The sequence below is a fragment of the Vulpes vulpes genome, chromosome X, assembly GCF_048418805.1.
Source record: "Vulpes vulpes isolate BD-2025 chromosome X, VulVul3, whole genome shotgun sequence".
NCBI classification, from domain to species: domain Eukaryota; kingdom Metazoa; phylum Chordata; class Mammalia; order Carnivora; family Canidae; genus Vulpes; species Vulpes vulpes.
The window spans coordinates 104,257,933-104,281,815 of record NC_132796.1 but is presented as its reverse complement, the minus strand read 5'-3'; the positions used below and the strand labels follow the sequence as shown (position 1 = coordinate 104,281,815).

Genomic DNA, 23,883 nt, shown 5'->3' with positions numbered 1-23,883 from the left:
TGACCATTGTACATGTTGTGAAGCTTGCTTTGATGGCCATAGTATGTTTATTCCCAGTATAGATGCTTCAAAAATGTGTGTACAGTGAACTGCTGTCTTTAAGTTTACATGTAGCTGAAAGGGGCAGCAGAGATTTTATAGAAAACACACCCCAAAAAACTATGACATTTATTTGGAAACAGTAGCATAGCTAACCATATGTTCATTTTCATATTCAGCTTGGAATGAGTACTGTTAAATCACTCTAAGAAATAACTTCACACTTTCTGAAGCAGTGATATTTATATATAGCATATTCATATGCCACATATTGTTTCCTGGCTTGTATTTTCAGTTTGTATTAGTAAAATTCAGTTGTATCTCTTTTTCACGGTTCTCTTAGGAATGAAAATTAATTTCGTATTTTTTTTTCCATATCGATCTACTACTAGTGCCTAAAGTATAGGGCCATGCCACAGTGAATCAAATTGATCTTATAACGAAACAAATACAGGGCCCCTTCTACCGCTTTATCTTGTTGTTTTGGCAAAAGTGGCCCTTCTTCACAAAACCTTTGGCTAGAGATTTAAGATAGTGGATCTCTTTATGTGTCAGGAGCACATCTGGTGATGGGATTCGTGATGAGGAATAGGGACTCCGTGGCAATCTGAAAGTGCAAAGCCCCATCTCACTTTGGTCTTGTTTTGGGTCTGTGTAACAAGAATTCCTATTCTATTATGTTCTGCTTTGGTTCTATAGGGCCAGTGCCAAGATCTAAGAAAGAGAAAACAGCTGGAGTTGCAGATACTTTCAGAACCTATTCAGGCATGGGAAGGAGAGAATATTAAAACCTTGGGAAACGTGCTGTTTATGTCACAAGTAATGATGCAATACGGAACGTCTGAGGTAAGATGTTTCAAATCTCAACGCCATTGCTTCCATCTTTCCTGTTTCTCTTCTTTGACTTGTCCTTTCGTCAAGGTCAAGTGCTTGAACATTCAAAGAAACTGAGCACCTCTTCTTTGCCCGGCACTCTGCTGGGTGCTGTGGGAGATAGGAGAGAATACGCGATAATCCCGGCCTTCGAGGAATGCCTTACAAAACAGATGGAAACTCAAGCTGCAACTAGCAAACAAACCCAAATAGTCAGCGTAGGTTGTGTGGTCTCCACAGTGGATTCCACGGAAAGCCTTATGGAGGTAGGACCTGAGGAGGAGGGCCAGGAAGAGAGATGGCAAGGATTTTGTAAGTTAGAGGCTGTTCTTACCTCTGGAAAGAACAGGAGCGTGGCCTTTTGAGATGGAGAGAAACATCAGGTTTTGAGAACCCCGGGCATCAGGCAAGAGCTGTTCAGATCCACAAGGTAGGCAGCAGAGTCATAGAGAAACACGACGACAGGGGTGATAACAATATTCACTCTGCCAACCATGTGTGTCAGTAAACTGGGGGGATGGGGCTAGGCACAGAAGGGACCAGCTGGGTTGCACAGTGAGAAGCACCCCCCACGAAGGTGGTAGGGGAGAAAATGAAAGTGCAGGGGCAAATGAGCCCCGTTTAGGAGGGCAGGTTGAGAGGAAGCAGTGACCTGGGGGCCAGAGGAGACGATGGATGTTCTCTTAGACCTGTTAACTTGCCTGTAACCATAGGTCTCCAGGTGGAAAGGTCTTGTAGGCAGCTGTTAAAACAGTAGAGAAATGTGAGTGGGAGTGAGAGGCAGAGATTCAGATGTCCCTGACAGATGTGCCCTCCTAGGAAGTAAATATCCGGAGAGAAGCACGGAGGGCTGAAGATGGATTATGTCTTTTAGGAAGGGGGCAGAGTAGGGGAGGAAGGTTGCTTATGTCACCTGGTATGATTTATCGAGTGTTAGAACTGCCTTCCCTGTCCCAAAACATCTTCCTATAGTCCCTGACAGGTCTCTGTCAGAGATTCATTACTTAGGGTTAATAAGCAATCTCATTTAAGATGCAGATACCCTGGGGAGGGTTAATGCGGTGGCCAGTCTAACTATTAGTCTTTCACACCTTTGGGATAAACCTCTGGGGTGAAGGGAGGAGGAGCCAGGGCCTCAAAGAGCTGACAAAGAGAATTGGGGAAGTGTGTTGTCATGGAAACTCCAGGAGGGGCTGTGGAAAGTGGTCAGCCTGCTGAGTGCCACTGAAGGTTCGAAGGTTCGGAGGTCAAGGAGTCTGGAGACCCAGAAGAAACCATTGGATTTCGCTAGAAGGCAGTTATTGATGACTTCGGGAGAGCAGTGGGGCTGCAGTTAGGGAGGAATCAATGGGGAGAAAAATGAAGACAGCAAGTAATTTGGCAATATAGTGTCAAGGACCAGGAGGTACTGGCAGACCTGGGAGATGTTGGACGTTGGGTTCCAGACACCTGCCATAAAGCAAACAGTGCAGTGAAGTGAGTCAAATGAAGTTTTTGGTCTCTCGGTGCATATAAAAGTAGTCTTTATGCTATACCATAGTTTATTAAGCGTACAATAGTGTTATGTCTAAAAACAGTTACGGACCTTAATCAAAAATACTTTATTGCTAAAAAATGCTAACCAGCATCACGGCTTTCAGTGAGTCATAATCACTGATCACCATAACAAAAACAGTAATAGTGAAAAAGCTTGAAATGCGGCAAGAATTACCAAAACATGACAGAGACATGAAGTGAGCAAATACTGTTGGAAAAATGGCGCCTACAGACTCACTCCACACCGGGCCCTACGAACGCTCAATGCGTAAAAACCCCCGTGAAACCCGATACGGGGAGGCACAGTAAGGTGAGGCAGGCCCGTGTTACACAGAAGGAGCCATGGGATCCATGAAGGCCTGTTAGGACAGAAGCTGGCCATATGTTAACAAGCAGAAGAGAAGAAATTAGGTAAGTGGGCGAGGCTGCTGGAAGGACAGGGAAGAGACAGAGTGTCTGCAGAAGGAAGCCAAGCAAGAGAAAGACGTGAGAGGGTGCAAAGAACTTGCTAGAAGAGTGAGCCTCAAAGGATTGATTGCCTTTCTCAAGTGCAAGGAAGGAGATGGAGATAGGCATAAGGATCGTTGTAGCTAACATGGCTGGATGTGTCAGCCAAACAGAAGTTTTTGCACCTACTAATCACACATCTGTGTAAGGAGTTCAGAGAAGCCCTCTTGTGTGAAGTTTCCTTTAGTGCCATTTTCAAAAAGTATTTACTTCTTCGTGTTATGTGGGAACAATAGCTACCTTGTTCTAAAATTTTAGTGATTGGGCAACCTGGGTGGCTCAGTGCTTTAGCGCTGCCTTCAGTCCAGGGCATGATCCTGGGGACCCAGGATCGAGTCTCATGTCAGGCTCCCTGCATGGAGCCTGCTTCTCCCTCCACCTGTGTCTCTGTCTCTCTCTCTCTCTCTGTCTCTCATGAATAAATAAATAACATCTTTAAAAATTAAAAATAAATTAAAAATAAAATTTTAGTGATTAAGTGATCTTATAATTAAGATAAAAATTAATTTTATGAATAGGATTTTAATATACATGCTAGAGCATAGTAAACTTCCTATTGCCCCAAAGCCCCTTCTGCTTTGCTCCTTTTCAAAGGAAAAATCATTTTCATTTTGTAAACCCAGAGACTTGTGCCTTGCCATTAACTGTGTGATGTCTCAGGTGTGCATACCTGGGGAACCAGCATGGTTAATTTGTATCTAACTTATGTATATGAAGAAAAGGGATAAACCAGGGGTTTGTACTCATATCAAAGCAAAATTCAACCAGTTTTGTGCTTTTAGGTTGGGTATCTGTTTTAAACGGTCACTTTTTGTGCTCTGTTGCCTTATACAAGCTCTGTGTTATACAACAGTGACTCCAGAAATTCTTAACAAATAAAATGTCCAATTTCTGTTCTCCACTTAACATTTTTTCATTTCACTTTAGGAGAAAGAGGAGCGGTACCTCATGCTGTTTTCAAGTGTCTTGATAATGTTATCTGCAAGTCCTCGGATGAGTGGCTTTATCTATCAGGTTAGTAGATTTCATATAAAGCAAATAGCAGGATCCAGAATGAAAACAGGTTTCCATCCAGATGCAATATTTCCACTCTGGCATTAAAAGCTCCAGCCAGAAAAGACAGAATGTTCTGACCCTTTGTTGTAATTAAACAGCTTATAAGAGCAGATGTTCCTTAGATCAGAAACCTTTATATCGCTGTAATGAGTTTATATTGAATATCCACTGCTCTGGTTATGAGCTAGGTTATGGATGTTCAAATAGAATTCTGAGTCTACAACCAGATAAATTAGCAGCCATATTTCACAGGCTCATATCATATCATTATTGCTGAGAAACTGTAAAGCTGGGGCCTGCTCCTGTGACTACAGTCATATCACATGATTTGGGGTTCTGAGGTGCAAGTCATGAAACTCCTTAGGAAATTAAACTTCCTCTGTCTGCTCCCAAAATATGGAAGGCTAGTGAGTTACTGTCATCTGTTATAACTGGCCTAGTGATTACTAATTTTCATAAAATTGGAATTTTTTTGAATATTTACTTTGTTTACTGATTCTCCCCCAAATGTGTTAGAAAAAAGTAAGCTGTTTGTAAATCCCCACCGTATGGTTTAGGGCGTGTTAGCAAAACACAACCCACATTTCCCCCTTGCTTTTTTGTCTAATTAAAATTGAAAGCAGGAAAACATATTATCTATTGACAGGCCAGAGAGATATGTCTGGCCATAATTCAGCAGTGATTCCTGAGAGGGTCAGAAAAATCTGATAGACATAAGCAGGGATGCATATAACCACAGAATTAATGGAAATGTTCTTTTTCCAATAGGGAAAAATACCAGTGGCGGGAATGGTGGTGACCAGATTAGATGAAATTGAAGGGAATGACAATACATTTGAAATCACAGGTAGGTAATTTTATTTTTTTCAAGTAGCTACTTGAAATTCTTTTTGGAGCAAAGTGGGATTTAAATAAATAAATGCTATTATTTTCTGCCCTAAGTCTATGAGCAACAAGCTTTACCTGGGCACGGCAAGGTTTGTTCTCTTTCCCGGGATAATTAGCATCCAGTGAAAGAACAAAGTCTCTCAGTCATTCAAAAGCCTCAGCTTTGCCATTAGTTTCAATCTTTTCTTGCACAGGAGCCACTTGTTAGAACTAAAAAATAACAAAACAGGCTGATGTAAATGAACAAATTGAGCAAAATACCAGGCCTGACCTTTGTGGCCTGTGGTCCCTTTTGCCAGGCCTGTGTAATTTCCATGTGGCAGTTTTCCTTTTCTTACTGACATGGCACAGTGGCTAGTACTGGGACTATGGCCCCAGGCCTCCCCCCTTCTTCCCCAGTAGGGAGCCCAGCTTGGATGTTGGCCTTGTTTCAACTTGAATATTGGGTAAAGCAGGACAGCATTCTCATTGTAGGCTGCGATCTAGATGGGCTCTGTGCTTACACTTTTGCACTGTGAGTTTGTTTAAAGTGAAGTTTTAGACTACTTTCCTCAGATTCTGTAAGCAGTAGAAGTCAAGGACAGTTTTAAAAATCAGACACAGATATTTCTTTCCTTGCTTCATTACCTGTTCCTGACATAGAAGTTTCCATAGGGTCACCCCATAGGTGTGACCCCTCCTGATAACAGGCACCCAACTCTTAGTTGCGTCAGGTCTGTTTATGAATGAGGTGCGTTCAAGCTTCTCCTTGCCTCTTATTTCCAAATGCTCACCATCGGGCGATGCAGGTAACATGGTCGACAGAATTGTGATCCACTGCAACAATAGCCAGGACTTCCAGGAGTGGCTGGAGCAGCTGTGCAGACTCATCAGGGGCCCTGCCTCTTGCAGTTCTTTATCCAAAACATCATCGTCATCTTGCAGCACTCATTCTGTAAGTAGTCCACTTGTGCGGCTTGGGGACTGATGAGTCTCTCATCAGACCTGCCTGCAGAGAACTTTCAAGAAGCAGTTAGCATGCCCTCAGTCTTTGGGTCTTCTATATTTGTAGGTTTTGAAGTACAGTAAAACCTCATTAATTCTGATTTCTTGCTGTGGAGGGAGGCCCATCCGAATTAATAAAACATTTTACCAAGGGATGTGCGCTTTTGTTTGACAATTCTAAGCAACTCCCCCTGACTGCCAGCAAAGTTTTTCTCATCACGAGTCCTGCTAAGACATTTCAGTGATAAACAAGATTCATGTGAATTGTCAACCATTAGTCTCATGTGAATTGTGTGCGGAGTCAAAACACAGAGTTTACCTTCGTAAATCCTTAAGTGCCCTCATGGAATCTCATTTATGCTACTGCATTCACTAGGTCAGCTTTAAGGGTAAACTCTCAGCGTTGCCTTCTTCCAGGTTATCATGAATCTGGAATTCCTAGATTCGGAATCGTTGAGATTTTACTGTATGTGCTGAGTGAGAGCGCAGATTGTTGTGTTGTCTGTTAACACTCAAATGGGCAATGCCAAAACCCCAGTCTTAAGTACTGTGCATTGTGGTGGGAAGAACAAGGGCTTTGGCATCAGATCTGAGTTCAAATCTTGGCTTGTTCAATTGCCAGCTAGCTGCTTTGCTTTGCTAAGGTTCGTCTTAAGTCATTCTGCCAAAATAACCTATTTCGGCACCTAGTAGAGTGCCCAACGCATGACTGAACGCAGTCAATGTTGACTCAGCTTTCCTGCTTCCTAAAGGAAAGCCACCCCTGACTTGAGTGACATTCCCAAAGAGAGAGGGAAGACAGGATCATAGGATGTTGAGTCAATTTTGTGCTGTTCCTTAGAGACCCCATAATCTGAACTGGAAAGTGCCAGTTCCCAAACTGGAGAATTTTGTTTTCCCACCTCTCCTTTTCTATGGCTGGCTTTGCTGATCCAATGACACTGTCGCTGTTCTCTCGCCGTGTGGCACAAGGTCGGGTTCAGACGGCAGATTGCCAACATCTCATCAGACATTTTCCCAGTCTTTTAGCTCTACTGGACAGCCCCGAGGACCCCTGGAACCTCCTCAGATTATAAAACCGTGGAGTTTAAGTTGTCTACGACCCGCACCTCCACTTAGACCATCAGCAGCACTAGGTTATAAAGAGGTAATTTTGCTACATGTGGTATAAAATGCTTCTGACAAGCTAATTTCATAGCTCGTTACAAAGAGTTCTGTGGGAATGTGCTAGAACTTATGCTAGGTGATACATGTCAATCAATTATGAATTGTTAGACTCAGGGGTTTTGTTTGTTGCTTAATTTCCCTTTTTTCCCATGGTCCCCGCACAAATATTTAGCAAACATCCACAGAGTTTCTGTGCACTGCCTGAGTTCCCTGGCCCCCTCCTGAAGTGCCTCTGGCTCACCTGATTGTATACTTTGGTAATAATGTCCACACATCTCAAACAAGAGCCACTTCATTTGACTTGAATTTCCGGCCAAGAAGACCCAATTCTGCATTTTGGACCGTTTTGATCTATTAAGCCAAACCAGGAAAGTCTTATGGGACCAAGCCGTGAGTCTGAATTTTGAGGGTCTAGACTTTTTGCTGCAGTTGAGAAGGGAAAAGAATGTAATGAAAAGAACATCTTTTCCACAGAGGCTTCTAAGCGACAACCCTAGAAGACATAGGATAAATTTGGGTAGTGGGGGGACTTTGAGGTTCTTTCTATTTTTTCCTGAAAGTCGCAGTCAGGAAATGTCAGTCACTAGCTTCTAGGACTGTATGGACAGTTACTTTTTCCATCCAGTGTTTTTTGGGTTGGTTTTTTTCCCCTAAGCTGTTTCTCATCATTTCAGCTTTCAGTAAAGAGCCTCATTTATTTGGAACTGTTCTTTACCCAGATCTTACCAAGTGAAAGTTTAAGTCCATGACGGTTATGAGGTACATCTTAGAATTAGAGGTAAAGACAGCATATCAAACGTGTGCTTTGACATGTGATACAGATTTAGCTCCATTTCAAGTTGATCTTGATTTCAAACACCATGCTGCTGTTTCCATTAATTGTTGCCTTCGACTCCACATGCAGTAAAAAATAGAACAAACTTTGGGCACTGGAGGATTTTTTTGATCATTTCAAAAAAAATGATACGGGCACAACAGGAGAAATAATGCTTGAGCTGAATCCTTATCATGTACCTCTGTTCAGAATTGGGCCAGGAAACAGTCCCACAGGTTTGCTTTGGAAATCGACCAGTGATACCCGCAAGCATCCAGTTTTCTTCTCTGATTACGTAAAGCAGGAGTGCCACTGCATAGTTATCTGGGTCCCCTTTTTAACGATGGATATTTTAGAATTGTCAGTTACTAAGTTCAAATGAAGGTGAGCCTTGAAGGGTAAAGTTTACTTAATCCTTCACAGAACTAATCCATTAAAACTAAGGCATGATCATGTTGTTTCTGCTGGGAGAAGAGAGTTATTAATATATTCTTACTGCATAGTGTGTATTTCGGTTATTTTCAGTATTTGTTATTCTGCATAGAACTGTATTTCTTGGGCTTTTGCATGATGCTATTGCATCTGAGACTAATGTGGGAAACATAATGATATTCCTTCTGTGTAATTGATGATAACACTAACATTTCAAATGTTGTTTTAGAATTATTGATAAATGGATTTGATCATTATAACCATCGACCTCTCATGCTCATCTTCTCTTTCTTTACATATTCACTTTAGAGGATGTCTTATATCTTGAAGGTAAGGGTAGAACAATATCTTTGGCTTATGGTGACATCATAATGCTGTGCTGTAACCTTTGATGAATGAAGCTTTCCTTTATGCTTGTTGTGTCCCTTGTTCTAATTGGTGGCTAGAGTATGAAGATGCAATTCTGACATGTAAGTATTTGCTTCAAAAAATCAGGCTCTTATGAAACACATGTGAAAATGTAGTCTTAGATGCCTTAAAAATGCCTGTTTTCCTTGTGTTCTTTTAAATTGCTCCTTTTCCTGTTATTTTTGTCCCTCGTGAGTTTTCCATGTCTGTCTGTTCTCAAGCCTAAGTGGGTCACTGTGGTTAAGTGGAAGAAATTAAATTCTTTGTTCCATATATTTTAAGGTACTAGTTATTATCCATACATCACTTATATACACATGGGAGATTGGGATAAGAATGGTCACTAGGGTCTAAGATTCTAATCTGTTTACTTGGGTACCTGTTCACGGGCTCTGGTTATTCATACGGCAAAAGCAAATTCAAGAATCCATGGCTCTTTTATCTACTAATTTAAAATACACTTTATATATGTATTTTTAAGCTTGGAGCTACACCCATTACTCCTAACCCCAAGTTATTTATTCAGAGATCCCTCATTTTGCTCTTCTCTCTGACTTCAGGGAAATTATTTAGTCCCTCTGCCTTAATTTTTCCATCTGAAAAATGGAAATTAATATTCTTTCCGGGACTGTTGCTAAAGAAAATGTATTTAAACCGCTTTGAAACTCTTTGAAAAGCAGCATATACTACAATAGTTGTTTAATTCCCTTAACACTGTATCAGTGAAGACCATCAACTAAGTTAGGAATTTCTTCATTTTTTATTTCCCTAGGATCAACACCCACTACTTTCTTTGCAGATGGCACCCATCCCTATGGCAATTGAAGAGACAATGTCATTGCCTCTGTTTTATGTGATCTTTTAGAATTTACTGGAGCCATTTTTATTGTGTACATTATTACATTTTGATGCATTCTTGAGACTGTTAAAGTAAGGGAGAGTCACGCAGTTTAAGTTCGTTTGCTCTTTTTAATTTGTTTTTTTTGGGGATAATTCTAATTCATAAAGAAACCTCTATCCTTACAGGAGTCTAGTAAAAGCCCCAAAACAATGAAGAAGTTTCTTCATAAAAGAAAGACGGAAAGAAAGCCATCTGAGGAGGAATATGTGATTCGGAAAAGTATGTGTCTTGCACTTTTTTGACAGTTGGTTATGGATGAGCTATCAGAAGAATTTTGTTGAAAGCAGATGATTAGAGCCATTTGTCCCCCGTTATCACCTGTTACCCAAAGAAAAATGCCATTCTAGGGCTGGTCACTTCTAAGCTTCTTGAATGAGCTGCCTGCTTCTGCACTTCATGTGATCTGAGGCAGACACCATTGTATGATCTTGGCATAGAATATTTTACCCCACCTGGGTGAGAACCACTAAAGGGCCTCATTTGCTACAGATTCATTTCTTTCCCTCAGTTTCTCATACACAAGATGTTTTCCCTACTGAGATAGACGAAACAGACCTGAAGGCTGAAATCCTTCTGGACGTTTAACGCTCAGTGACATTTCCAGTTAGCTAAGCAGTCACCCTGCTGCCATGTAGAAATGGCTTGATTCTGAGGCAGGCTACAGAGTCCTTTGGCCAGTCCATATGTCCGTATTTGCCTCTACGACTGGGACCAAGGTACTCTGGGAGACACATGAAGGAGTGAGTGGTACATCCCAAAAGGGTGGCAGAATTGTGTGTCTCAGGCAAAAGTAATCTGTAGAAGTCTTTACTGGACTCCAGCTTCTGCATCGCCCAGCCCACCCCTGGGTGCATGCATCATCCCTCGAGCGGGGTTCCGCCTCCCAGTCATTTCAAGAAAGAGTTGGAGGGGAAGGGAGAATCAATGACTGCTGTCATTGATTCTCCCTTTCCCGGCTGATTGGGAAAAACCGGGTGAGGTCTATGGGGGAAAGCTTCCTAGAGAAGGGATGCCTTGCAATTTGGAGGAGAGGCAGGCTGTGGTGTATGTTGGGTGAGAACTGAGGCTAGCGCCAAGCCTGGTGCTGTCATCGTGGCCCCTAGGAGTCTAGTAAAAGCCTCCAAATGATGTAGAAGTTTCTTCAGAAAAGAAAAATTGAAAGAAAGCTGCCGCTGCTGGCAAAGGCTTTCCGGTCAGGGAAACCAGTCCCCAGCAACTGAGTACATGGCATCATTTTGAGGGTCCAGAGGTGGATCTCTATCTGCAAAGTCATTATTAATTAAATCCAATAGGTACGGCTGCTCTGGAAGAGGATGCTCAGATCCTTAAAGTGATTGAAGCCTACTGCACCAGCGCGAATTTTCAACAAGGCCATGGCTCAAGTAGGTTCCCCCCCAAACCACTTTCTCTAATGAATGTTGTTTCTTTTTGACTGCTCAGCACCTCTTTGAAAAAGAGCAAAGCAACCCAGATGGGTTGCAGGGTGTGGAAAGCAGGTGACCTGGTGCAGAACTGCATCTTTCCGATAAGGTGCTTTTAGCTGCCAGGCGGTTTGTTTACCCACTCTTTCTTTTCACTCAGAGAGAAAGAGAGACGCAAGAGTAAAAAAGTTGGAGGTGATAGAAATGAAAAAAAGAAGTCTTTTTTTTTTTTTTTTAAAAAAGTCCTTCTCCTTTGAAGTATACAGATACCTTTGCCAGCACTAGTTAGGAATTAAAGAGCCCAGAAGAGTTCCTGTGTCTGTGAACTGATGGTAATCTCTTCTCATAGGCAGATTTGGAAAGGAAGTTACAATACTATCTTTGATCAGCTGCATTTTTAAGTGAACAGTGCTCCACCCAGCTTGAGTTTCAAAGTTGCTCTGAAAATCTGGAAATGTAGCTGCTTAGCAGGGGCTGTTTGGAATGTCTGCAGTTTTCAGGGAGTGATCAGGAAGGGTGTTCCCCACTCACTCCAACACCTTTCAGGCTACTGAAAGCGAGATGAGGTTTTCTGATTGATCCTTGAGCTTCTCAAAAAACTGGGTCGCATCAGTCCTGTCTTGTCTTGCATGATTATAGACATTCAGGAGACCTCTGTGAGGTGTTTGCATCCACACAAGAAGTGAGTTCTCCATAATGCTCCATTTTGGACAGCTGCTGTCCCATCATCACTCGAGTTGGAGGTGGGGATCACTTGGGTGCCTCCAAAGGAACTTGTCCCTAACTAAGGCTGGCATGAGGAAAACATTTGATGTCAAACTTGACACATTTGGCCGTGAAGAGAGGTCTGTCACACCCTCTGCTTCACAGATAGATCCTAGTGGTGGCTTTGGACATGCCCAGCTCTGTGAACAAGTTTCAAGGAGGCAGGAAAGGACAGCGAGAGCAGTTTGGGGCATGAAAGCTAGGAAAGAGAGGGGGACAGGGAGACACCAGAAGAAGCCTCCCTCGTACAAAACGTGACCTCATCTGCTCCCCGACCCTGCTCTCTTCACATTCACGGCATCCGCAGATCTGTAGGAGGCACAGGCAGGTGTTCTGGCCTAAAGAGCCACGTTTCCGCCCCTCCTACCTAGCCTGTCCCCGACACGTGGCAGGTTGTCTAGCATCGTGGCGACCTTCCATCCTCTGTCCCTCTTCAGCTGGAAGTCCTGTTTCCTAGGACCTCACTGCTGTTATTTCCTGCTACATTTAACCAGTGAGTCAGCCAGTCTGCTGTCTAATTATTAAGCACCTACAGAGTACTGGGCCCAGGAAGGCAAAGCCACTGCCACCTGAGCAAAGATGAGACAGTGAGCGCACACAACTTGAAGGCTCAGGGAGACTGAAGATTAAGGCCTTGAGCTCCAGGAGTAAGGATCCAGAAGTGAGGGGGAGGTTAGAGGTGCAGGAGAGCTGTTTGGTCCAGTCCCTTGTCTGTTCTGTCACCTCTTCCATCCCCAGAGCCTGGAGACTGTCTGAGCAGAGCCATGAGGATGTCCACACCTTTGTGCTGGTGTGACGATCCCCAAACCCCTCTCCACCCTTGACCCAAATGAACTTGACTGATAAAGTGCCTCCACCCTGGCCAAAATCCAATTGATGTAGTTGTCTGTTTTCTCATGTCAGCAAATGTTGGATGGCTGCTCTCTGGGTGCAAAGCAGCAACATGCCATCAGCAGAGACCCCTCAGTGACGTTAGTAGAAGGGACCAACACCTAGAATAGTCTCTGCTAACTCTCCTCTCTTGTCCCTCTTGCAACCCTTGTTTGTAGGTGCTCGCAAAGATTCACTTCCACAAGTCTTACTCCCTGAGGAAGAGAAACTCATCATTGAAGAAACCAGGAGCAATGGCCAGACTATCATTGAAGAAAAGTGAGTAGAGTGGGCTACCTTTTCTGATTTGTCTGGGGACTGGAAATAAGGTTCCAGAAAGGCAATGCGTCTCTTGCAAAGCCCGCGCTGAAGGACAGTCCCTCCTTCTCCAAGAATATAGTTGGGCTGCAGGAGGGCTGCCCCCACAATCAGGGGAAGGCGGCAGGGGAGGCAGAGGGCCTGGAATTCTGTGTGTGGTGGCTGCCCCTGGGGCTAGCTCCCCCATACAGTAAAGTGCTTCAGGGTATGCAAGAATCGCACTCTAGATGGGTCTAGATGGTGCTTGGGAAGGCCACAGCACCAATTTCCTTGCCCAGAGGGATGCTTCTCACATTTACTGAATCAAACACTGGACTTTCACATACTTGGCCTATTTAGCATCCTACAGAAACCCAGTGAATTAAGCATTACTTTCATCAATTCTATTGAAGTTGAGGTTCAGGGAAATGATGTTCCTGGTCTACCTTTGCACACTAATGAGGGTGACCTAATGGGGAAAAATCAGGTTAAGTACCTATGGGCTCATAAAATAAACACAAAGTAGCCAAATAATTCATTTGTTTAAACTTGAGTCATTTCTGAAGTCAGGCCTAAATTTGCATAGTACAGCATATTTCAAAGTGCTTGACATCGTCAATGTATTTTTCCATCTGGTATACGAAGTGATGTGGCAAAATGGTAAAGTGCTTGGGCTCAAGAGAACAGTCCTGGTTCAAGCCCAAATTCAGCATCGTGTTAGCCGTGTGACCTGGGGCCAGCCTCTTTACCGTTCTGTGCCTCCATTTCCCCATCTGTAAATAAGTATGATAGTAATACTTTAAGGTTTGTTGTGAAGTTAAATGGAATAATAAGTATAAAGGCTGGCACATAGTAATCACTCAATAAATGATAACAGTTGTAATAAGGATTGTTATTATAGAGAGCTATATTAATCCCCACAACAACTTTGTGAAGTTTGTGGGGAATGTGGTATTATCCCCATTTTGTATGCGAAGAAAGTAAGGCAAGAAGAGGAGAAAGAACCTGGTCACCCAAGGCTGGAGGATGGTAAGTGGTAGGGTCAGACCTGGAACCCAGATCTCTAGAATTCTTGTCCAGGGAGAGAGCCATCTGGGAATTAACTGTTCCATGACTCAGGCAGGGCATTTTATCCTCTTTTGGAACAGATGAGACCTTCCAGAAAGAATGCCCCTGACTTTGTGTCATATAGGGTCACGTAGGGTCACAGAGGTGAGAGCAGCAATGCCATAGCACAGGATAAGCAGGGCCTCATGACACCCCTCATTATATGTTATGTGATGTTCACTCCTGCTCTTAAGAAAGTCAAAAACTTGCGATGAGCTCTAGTCTCTATTTTTGTAAATCCCCCAAGCTGGGAAATAAGTGGCCAAGGAGGAGGGCACTATATTAAAGGTGTAATGAAAAAAAAAATAAAAAATAAAGGTGTAATGACATGGCATTTGAATGAGCATGTGGGCTGGTGGTGGTTTGCCCATAAAAATAGAGACCACAGGGGCCATTCGTAGCAGTATCTCTCCCAACCAGCTAGAAAGGCCACTGTTTTTCAGAATCTGTATTTCTTGAAAGCAGCTTTTATGGTTAAGTTTTATGTGACAGTGTTTCAGTGCCAGCTATGAATCTCTGAACTTCATGTTCTAGGAGTCTGGTTGATACTGTGTATGCCTTGAAGGATGAGGTCAAAGAACTGAAACAGGTAATGAAATATATAACTGATTTTCTTGGGTCATATAATAGGAACAAGGTGGTGAGGGGGGGATTTTTCTTATTTCTACAGGGTGAGTTCTGTTGATTTTGCCATGTAGTGTTGGGTTTAAATTTCTTAGGCTTGCTCCTATAACTATTTAGCAGTTTACAATAAGTTCCCAATACTTAGTTAAGCTTTCATGTTCTCTGACATTTGTAAACAGAATTTTAGAAAAGATAAGTCATCCACGAGTGTGTAAGTATAAAGAGAACCATAAATCTTGATTTGCGGGCTCCTCTGAAGATGTGATCCAGTGCTCCATGGTGCACACTATTCCTGGTGTTTGGGGACTGGCTGCACCTGGTGACGGGGTAAAGGATGGACTGGAGGGGGAGAACAGAGGCTAGAAGACCTCTTGGGAGGTTATCTATCACAAAACTTAGGGTGAGACACAATGGAGTTCTGAACTGAGGCAGTGCCATTGAGGCTGCAGAGAAGGAAAACAAATGTAAAGGAAGGCACATCGTAGAGTTAGAGCCTATGAAAAATTGATGCCATGATGTTGGGATTGAGAGGGAGAGCCAGAGATTGAAGATGAGGCTTCTTACATGGATATCTACTTGGATAGGGCAGTGCCCTTCACGAACTCAGGAACCACAGGAGGAAAAGAAGTTTGGGGTGACAGAGGAGAGACTGAATTCACTCTAGGATATGAGTCTGAAGTGCTTGTAAATATCAACTCGACACTAGGGACTGTGGACCTGGTGTTCATGAGATGAGATGAGGTCAAGTGTCAGAGGGATTAGGGAGGCCCCTGAGTTGAGCTGAAGAAGAGACGCTAGGTGAAAAGAGAGCTGAGTTGGAAGAGGGCCCGGGCCAATACTGTACAGGACGCTTAGACTGCAAGCAAGAAGACTGCAAAGGCTCGGCCAGAGAAAGGTAGGAGAATCAGGGGGCTGCCTTGTCCTAAAAGCTGAAGGAGAGGAGTCTGAGGAAGGAAAGTGTAGTCAGTGGTGAAAGCTGCCAAGAGGAGGAACAGGAGGAGCCCTGGGAAGGGGCCACGTAGTTTGGGAATTAATGAGTCTTTTCTCATCGTAGGAAAATAAAAGAATGAAGCAATGCCTGGAAGAAGAATTGAAATCAAGAAGGGACCTAGAAAAGTTGGTCCGGAGGCTGTTGAAGCAAACTGATGAGTGTATTCGGGCTGAATCCAGTAGCAAGACCTCCATTCTTCCATAACTATCACTGTGCAGCTGGGCAGACGTGCCTTCGGGGCATCTCGAAATGTCCAGCTGAATGATTTGTTTGCTCACTTCCTTGGCTTTTATTTTGTATCTGAGTCAGTCCTCTCTCCCCCCTTCCATTCCCCCGCTCTCGCTCTTGCTTTCTTTCTCTGTCTCTGTTTGCTTTCTGTTTGCTTGAGTGTTTGTTGTTGTTTGGTTATTGGTTGGTTGTTTTCTTTCTGACAGGGGTAAAAGTGAAAGTGGTGGTGGAAGTCTCTCCAGAGTCTTTTCCATTCAATAAGAAAAGGAAAACTAGTATAGGCAAATGACTTAAATGGTCTTCAGATGGCCTTCAATTCATAGTGCCTCTTCAACCAGCCATTTCCCCTCCCCGCCCCGCCCCGCCCCATCACTCTTTTGGGCTGGATGCCATGTCAAAGTGGCTGGCCATGGCTTAGTAAATGTGAACTTGACTTTTTCTCTCATGCTTTCTTGTATCTGGAAGCCCCTCTGTACCCAATTTAAGGAAGACAAAGCTCCTTGAGCTATGACTAGGGTAGGGTGATTGGAAGACTAGCACATTTGCCCAGTGACCCAGCCACCCTCCCTGGACTATCATGTGCCAGCCCTCAATGCACACTTTTTAAAAAAAATTACTGCCCTGTGTTGTCTATAAGGCCAAGAAAACAGTAGCACCCTTATTCCTTTTGTGTGCGTTTACATTTTAACTCTATGGGGCAGAAGCTCCGGTCATCCATGCCAATACCAGATCCATTAGCGAATTGCACTAGACAATCTTCCCCTTCAGCAGCAGAGTTGATCATCTCTCCCCAGTGCATGATAGATTCCCCCCCAACCTTCTGCCTCGTATGTAAGTTTTATATTTCCCCAGTGCTTTTAGCCAACCATATGAAGCGATGTGTAAACTAGTATGTGTGTGCTTCGCTTCCTTTTTGAAAATATAGACTGTGAGCAGTTGCTTCATCTACACTGCATATTCAACTTGTGACTTCTCATCCTTCAAAACAATCTGCATTGAGGAGCTATCATGCCCTAGTAGACTGCTTTAATTCACTTTATTGCTCTACCAGGTATGCAGTGAGAAGCTGTAATATTCCTCAGCCTTGAAGCATTATTTGCAGAAATGTGCTCTTGGTCCAGTTTGTATATCCAGAAAGAATGGACACCTCTAGTGGTTGTGTGCTGGTTGCTAGTGAAGCTCAGGATTTGGAACTGGTTTACTAAAGTGGCTCATTAAATCCAACGATCACCTTTGTAAGTGTCTCAACAATTAAAACTGTGGTAAACCAGGTTTAGAAGGAGGGTCACAGAAGAGCAGAACTCATGCAAATTCAGCACAACTGAAAGTTAGCACAGTGCGACCCACCCCTCTCTCTCCCCAAGACAGGTGCAACTGGGCAGGTGGGGAAGATCACTGGAAAGAGAGGCAGAGGGCCAATGGTCTGGTCAAGGTAGTCTTCCAGATATATTTGGCGGGTGCCTATAAATGTGGGTTTTGCAAATGTTATTAAGAAAGCACACTTGAAGCTCGAATCCCCCAGCTTGCTAAACTCTTTTTCTTTCTCATACTGGGGGGGGGGGGGGGGTGGGCGTCTCAAGTTCCCATAGCTACACGGTACAGGGCTGTTGACTACTTGCTGCACAGCAGAAATGACACCATCCACAGGAAAGGGACTCTACCTGCAGTCCGCCATCAGCCAACCACATGCAGCCATCTTTGGAAGCTGAAGAGTGAAGATTTCTAGAAATGGCCGTCATTCTGTTTTTAAGCCCAGAAGCTTAGCTGTGCCATCCTTCACCTAAAAATTAACGACAACCACAAAGATCTGAGCATCTGCCCCATCTGTGGTTAATCAATGGCTTACAGTAAATGCGCACACTATATCCATAGGGAACATTTTTGTGATTACAAAATACTTTAGTAGATAAGGTACAAGATTGCTTATAATACTGAAAGGTCTTTATTTTAAAGTAAAGTGTACATATGCATGTTTTTGGAACTTGACCTTCTGAGGAGAGGCCCTCGGTACTCTGGGTAGTGAAGCTTGTGCAGAGTGTGGTGTCTGCGCTCACACAGTAAGCAGTAATATAAAGGAAATGAAGCCATGTTAACCCGAGAGCAGTGTCTTCATAGTTGTGTTGTTTACATACTCTATAAGTGGGTTCCTCTTACTCTGTAATTAAACTGCTGCCCTTAGAGGCTTTTTAGTTCCTCTTCCATCATGTTTCTTCTTACACAAGCTCAAATTTTCTAACTTGTTTTTATTTTGAAGACTTTTAAAATGGACGTTTTCAATAAATAAGAATAACAGTGCTTTATAAACTAAGTCCTGTGTTTTCTTTTCTTTTTCTTTCTTTTTCTTCCTTTTTTTCTCTAACCAGTGTGCAGAAGGATTTTTCATGCTATGGCAGCTTCCCCCCCACCCCATTTACTTATTAGGCGTCCGCTCTCCAGCTGTCTTCCACCTGTTTCAGTCTGGGCAGGTGAGATCTGCTCCCTGCTTTACAGAGATAATACGGGCCTTCCTTAACTTCTCCACCCCTCTCCTTCCATCCTCAACCTATGAACTGTACACTATTTTCCATCCTGTATCAGGATTTTGTCAACCACTTGAAGCCTACATTTTGACTGCAGTTGGAATGCTGGTGTCAGCAGTCAAAATAAAAATATTTGCTCCACCTCGAGACAGGTGTGCTGTAGGTATCTGTTGCTACTCAGCTTCCCTTCCTACCCCTTTTGTGTTTCTCCCTGGAAGCCTAAAAAACAAAACAAAAGACCTATTTCAGACTCCGTTGCAGTAGGGTTCTCTATACAATGTGGGTTCTGACGTATTTTCAGTTCTGCCAATGAGATGCCTTTGCATGATGTTTGGAAGGTTTACATGAGGCAGAGGCCATCTTCCTGGGGCTTGGCAGCTGGTGGGCAGTTCCACAGATGTGTTTGTGGCTTCTGAACTGTAGCTTCCAGTGTGTCCACTCATGGCTTTGTGCTTGGGAGATTGTTGTGACAGTGGTGGGGGTGGAACAGGAGTAGAAGCTTCCTGGACCAAATTTGGATCACAACTACAGTACGATGACCTTGAAACCATTAGTCCAACAGAAGCCCCTGACTTCTACTCCTGTAGCCAATGATTTTTTAGGCACCAAGTATTACCTTTCTGCTTAGGATGCCTTTGGAGGCTATGTCTCCTACTCTGAAGCAGTAGATCCAATATCACACCTCCCATGTTCTGGGCTCTATCCTAAGTGTTTTATATGGTTGAGCTCACAAAACATTTGCACCCACTGTATGAAGTACTGGTTATCCCCATCTTAAAAAGGAACAGAGGCACAGGTGTTGAACAAGATGCTAGTATGTGTGGAGCTGGGATTCGAAACCTTGGTCCGTATGCCTCTGGGATCCATGCTCTTTCTACCATGCTTTCACTTCTATACTTGGAGCCTACTAAATAGGCTTCTACCTCAGCGACCTACTCTCAGAAATCACTAATGAGCTCTTAATTGAAAAATCCAGGGAACACTTTTCAATTCCTATCCTGACATCTCCACATTATTTGACCCTCACCTCCTTGATAAATCTCTCCTTCCTTGGCTTTCATGATCCCAACTTTTCTGGCATTCATTCAATCTTTCTGACCACCCCTGTCTTCTTTGCTGGCTTTGCCTCCTTTGCCTGTCCCTTGAACATTTGATATCCTCGACACTTCTTCTTCTTCTCTTCCTTTTTATAGCCTCTTTCTGGACAACCTCATCTATTCCTAAAACCTCATTGATGAAAATGCAAGTGACCCCCATGTCCGTGTTTTTCCATCCCAATCTTTCTCCTGAGCACCAGACCCATGGATACAGCTACTTCCTGCAGTCTCAATTTGGTTGTCCTACAGCACCTTGAACTCAACATGTCCGAAATAGGACTCCTCATTTTTATTCCCAGATCAGCTCCTCCAATGTTTCCCATCCCGGTGAACAGCACCCCTGGCCACTTAGTTGCCTATCAGGAAAATGGGCATTATTATCTGCTCCATCCTCTCTCTCAAGCCTGTATAAATTTATACATTAACCCTTTGTAAGTCTAGCTATCCACTCTTACCATTTTTAACTCTGTTGTATCATCTGAATTCCTCTCCATCCTCCTGACCATCACCTGTTTTTGGCGCTTATCATCTCTCCTTTAGACTAATGCATCTCCTTGCCTCTTGTGTCACCTTCTCTAGTCAATCCTCTTTGGTTCCCATGGCATGGTTACCTAAGAGATCGATGTCATTCATCTGTTTAAAAAATTAGTCTCAAAAAAAAAAAATTAGTCTCTTGCTACTCCTCACCACACAGTAAAATTTAATTTCCATGAATTTCTCTTAAGTCCTATAATATGCCTTTTGCCCTGCCGAATACACCTATCCTTTTCCCATTCCTGTCCATCAAGCAAATTCTTTCCTTTCCATTTAGAATCAGCTTACATATCTATGTGAACTCATGATCTCTAAAACACGTATATATATATGTGTGTCTCTGCATGTGTATGTGTACATTTATATGTATGTACTTTATATCTTTGTATGTATTAGGACTGCCAGATAAAATACAAGATGCTCAGTTAAGTTTGAATTTCAGCTGGGGCACCTGGCTGGCTTAGTCGGTAGAGCAAGCAACTCTTGATCTTGGGGTCTTAAGTTCAAACCCCATGTTGAGTATAGAGCTTACTTTTAAAAATTGAATTTCAGCTGTGCAACAAATAATGTTTTGGTACAGATCATGTCTCATATATTGCATGGGATATATTTCTACTAAGTTTTTCAATGTTTACCTGAAATTCAAATATAACTGGGTATCCAGAATTTTTATTTGCTAACTCTGATAGCTTTTGTGTGTATAAATATATTTATAGTTATTAGTATATATTTATATATGTTATACTCCATATATACATATAATATGAAGTATAATATGTTATACTCCATATATATATGTGTATATATATAATATATATGTATATATATTTACACTTCCTAGGAGCAGTGACACCCTCATAGCAAGAAATACAATTAGTACCCAGAACTTGGTTTCTAAACACTTAAACTCTGTGCTGAAAGGAACCAGAGCTCCTTGGCAAAATGGCTGATTCTATAGCTGAAGCAGGGAAGGTACAAGATGAGGCCGGAACATCTTCTTGTCCCAGAAAGGAAAATAATGCTAAAAAAGGAACCTGATAGATACCATTTCAAGGACACAGGGGCTAACCCAAAGAGGCTCCTACTAGCCAAAAAAGGGTAAGTTTGAGCACCAAAATAAGGACAGTGATGAGTTTGAAAACAGTGAACAACGTAGGAATCTATGAGTCCATACTGATAAGTAAGTGGGCAGAAAGGGAAAAGCTCTTGCTCACAGGACCACATTGAATGTTGATGGTAAATGTGGAAGGAAGGCCAGAGTTGGAAAAAATCATTTTGCAAGCATCGTACTATAGACTGATTCAGGCAAAAATGACTATCAGATGCTAAATAAAGGGGGAAATGTTAACAAGATACTTGCGTCGTCTTGAAGTGTTTCCCCTAAGACTGCTCACTTAGTTACAAAGGGGAAAATGGTAACTATGGAGTACAGAGACTGGACGACATCTTCCTTCACTGAGTGATCAAAATTCACATCAGTGACGAGAGACAGATGGCCAGCATGTGCTTCCAGATGGGATCCACTGAGAACACAACATCACGAATGTGGTTTGCCATCTAGGAAAGCATAACTGGGATTTAACCCTGAGGAAACTTCAGACAAATTCAGAAAAGGGACATTCTTTTTTTTTCTTTTTAAAGGGGAGAGACAGTATTTTAGGCAAAAATGTCAAAGTCATTAAATACAAAGAAAGGCTGTGGCAATGTTCCAGATTAAAAGCAACTAAAGAGACATGACAGCTGAGTTTAATACCTGACCCCAGACTGGTTCCTGTACTGGAAGGGCAAAGTGATAGCAAAGATATTATAGTATAACTTAACTGAATTAGAAGACAAATGGCAAATCAGTATCAATGTTAAATTTATGGAAGTTGATAAATGTACAGTTGGCCTTTGAATAATCTAAGGGTAAGAGTGCCGACCCCCCCACACACACAGTCAAAAATCCACGTAAAGTTTTGACCTCCCCCACACTAAACTAATGGCCTACTGTTGACTGGAAGCCTTACTGATAACATACAGTCAACATATATTTTGTATGTTCTATGCATTATATGCTGTATTCTTACAATAAAGTAAGCCAAAGAAAAGAAAACATTTTTAAGAAAATCTTAAGGAAGAGCATTTATAGTACTTTATTTATTGAAAAAAAATCCAAACCTGTGTTATTTGGGGCTCACCTATGCTGTGGTTGTAAAGAAGAACATCTTTATTATCAGCAAATACATATTTAGGGGTGAGACCATGATGCATACAACCTCACGTGGTTCCAAAAAAAGATACACTGTTATTTATACTATTATTTTTCAACTTCTCTGTAACTTTGAAATAATTTCTTAAAAAAAAAAAGTGAGCTCACATCTTGCCTCTTTGGGGAATCCAGACTCCCAACAGCCTTTTTCCTGCCATTTGCACTGCACTTCATCTACTGGGGTCTTCTCCCACACTAAATGTTAAGTACTTGAAGAGGAGAGATTGATTCCTTTAATCTGTGTAAATTCAGGGCCTGGTATAGGGTCAAGCCCACAGTACCTACTCAATAAATATTTGTTGAACAAGCAAACGTTCCAAATAATTTGAATGGGAAAACTGAAAATTTGCCTTAGTGTCTATAGCAGAGGCCAACTGGGGGTCAAAGTTTTTTGTGTCCTTGTAGCCTGCACGGTCTGCTCTGTGACCAGCCTCCTGGCCACCTTCTTGCAACATGCCCCTCAGGCCACCTGAGCCACACAGGATGCTACGGAGCCGGCCACTTTGGAAAGCATGCCAGAGGGAAGTTTCTGCCAAATGAGCACTGGGCCTCTTCCTAAACTGGGCTTCCACATGAGCTCTGCGGCCGTACACCAAGACTGTTACCCACATGAGGCCCTCTGTGAGCAGACACCTGGCCCCTGCTGTGCTTCTGCGTGTTCTGCTCTCTTCCTCCGGGGCTCCTTCCCTCCCCGAAACACCCTTTAAGACTCAGTCTGTGCCACCACTCCCAGAAAGCCTTTCCTGACTCCTACTTTCCCCTGCGTGTCTAAGTTGTAAGTCCTTTGCATGTATCACCTGTAACACTGGTCCCTAACTCCTGCTGCAGCATTAACTCCAGGCCTTAAATGTTTGTACACCTGTTATGTAGAAGGTTGTAAGCTACTTGAGGGCAGGCATGGGATCACATTTATTTCATGTTTAGCACAGGATGTATAACGTCAATCAGTGTTGGATGGGTGGGTGAATGGATTAAAAAAACCTTGTAACAAGAATTGTGAATCAAATCTGAGTTCAAGGTTGCATGTTGGACTTCAAAGAGGTTTACAGCAGAGAAGTAGAACAGATCGTAGAGTTTGTGACAAAAAAAATCATTGGACTTTAAGTGGGGTTACATTAGCAGGGAAATGGGAAAGATAATTCAGCGTAACTCCAGTAGTGGGCAGTGGGAAACCTCCTCCTGGAGCCTGGGAGTCTATATGTTGTTTTCCTTTAACTGGGGTGCCCTATAGCGACAGCTTACTAGGGCACACTGTTTGCCTTTTTCAGACATTTGCTTCCTACCAAGTAACAGAGTAATATTTTGTACTTTCTTCATTTTCTCTTTATCTGGAAATCAGAATTATTGGTCATTTCAAGCATTCATTTCCCCTAACCCTTAGATGGAATGTAAAAGTAACATGTTTATAAAAATGGGATGAACTTAGATAATTTATGATCAAAATATTATAGGTAGATCAGAAATACACTCAAGTTCCCATCACTGATTAGAACAACTTTGAAAGTGTTCAAATGAAGTTTGGGGCAACTTCACTTACTATTTTGCAAACTATTATGAACCATACGATGAAAATA

The 23,883-nt window shown here is 42.7% G+C and overlaps 1 protein-coding gene across 12 annotated transcripts in view; it reads left to right on the top strand.

Annotated features, from left to right (window-relative positions):
- Positions 1-18,212, top strand: part of ARHGEF6 (Rac/Cdc42 guanine nucleotide exchange factor 6) — a 101,977-nt gene extending 83,765 nt beyond the window's left edge. For 4 of the 12 annotated variants that reach the window (XM_025987826.2, XM_072743361.1, XM_072743360.1 and 1 more), the window contains 11 exons: positions 739-885; positions 3,883-3,969; positions 4,780-4,858; positions 5,688-5,833; positions 6,905-7,030; positions 8,606-8,626; positions 9,731-9,824; positions 10,898-10,987; positions 12,841-12,940; positions 14,600-14,654; positions 15,744-18,212. In XM_025987826.2, the coding sequence (XP_025843611.1) occupies positions 739-885; positions 3,883-3,969; positions 4,780-4,858; positions 5,688-5,833; positions 6,905-7,030; positions 8,606-8,626; positions 9,731-9,824; positions 10,898-10,987; positions 12,841-12,940; positions 14,600-14,654; positions 15,744-15,884 (1,086 nt within the window). In that variant the 3' untranslated portion in view covers positions 15,885-18,212. Of the gene's footprint in view, positions 1-738; positions 886-3,882; positions 3,970-4,779; positions 4,859-5,687; positions 5,834-6,892; positions 7,031-8,605; positions 8,627-9,730; positions 9,825-10,897; positions 10,988-12,840; positions 12,941-14,599; positions 14,655-15,743 lie in introns of all 12 variants that reach the window. The other 8 variants (XM_025987827.2, XM_072743358.1, XM_072743357.1 and 5 more) reach the window with 3 other exon arrangements.
- The last annotated feature ends 5,671 nt before the right edge of the window (positions 18,213-23,883 follow it).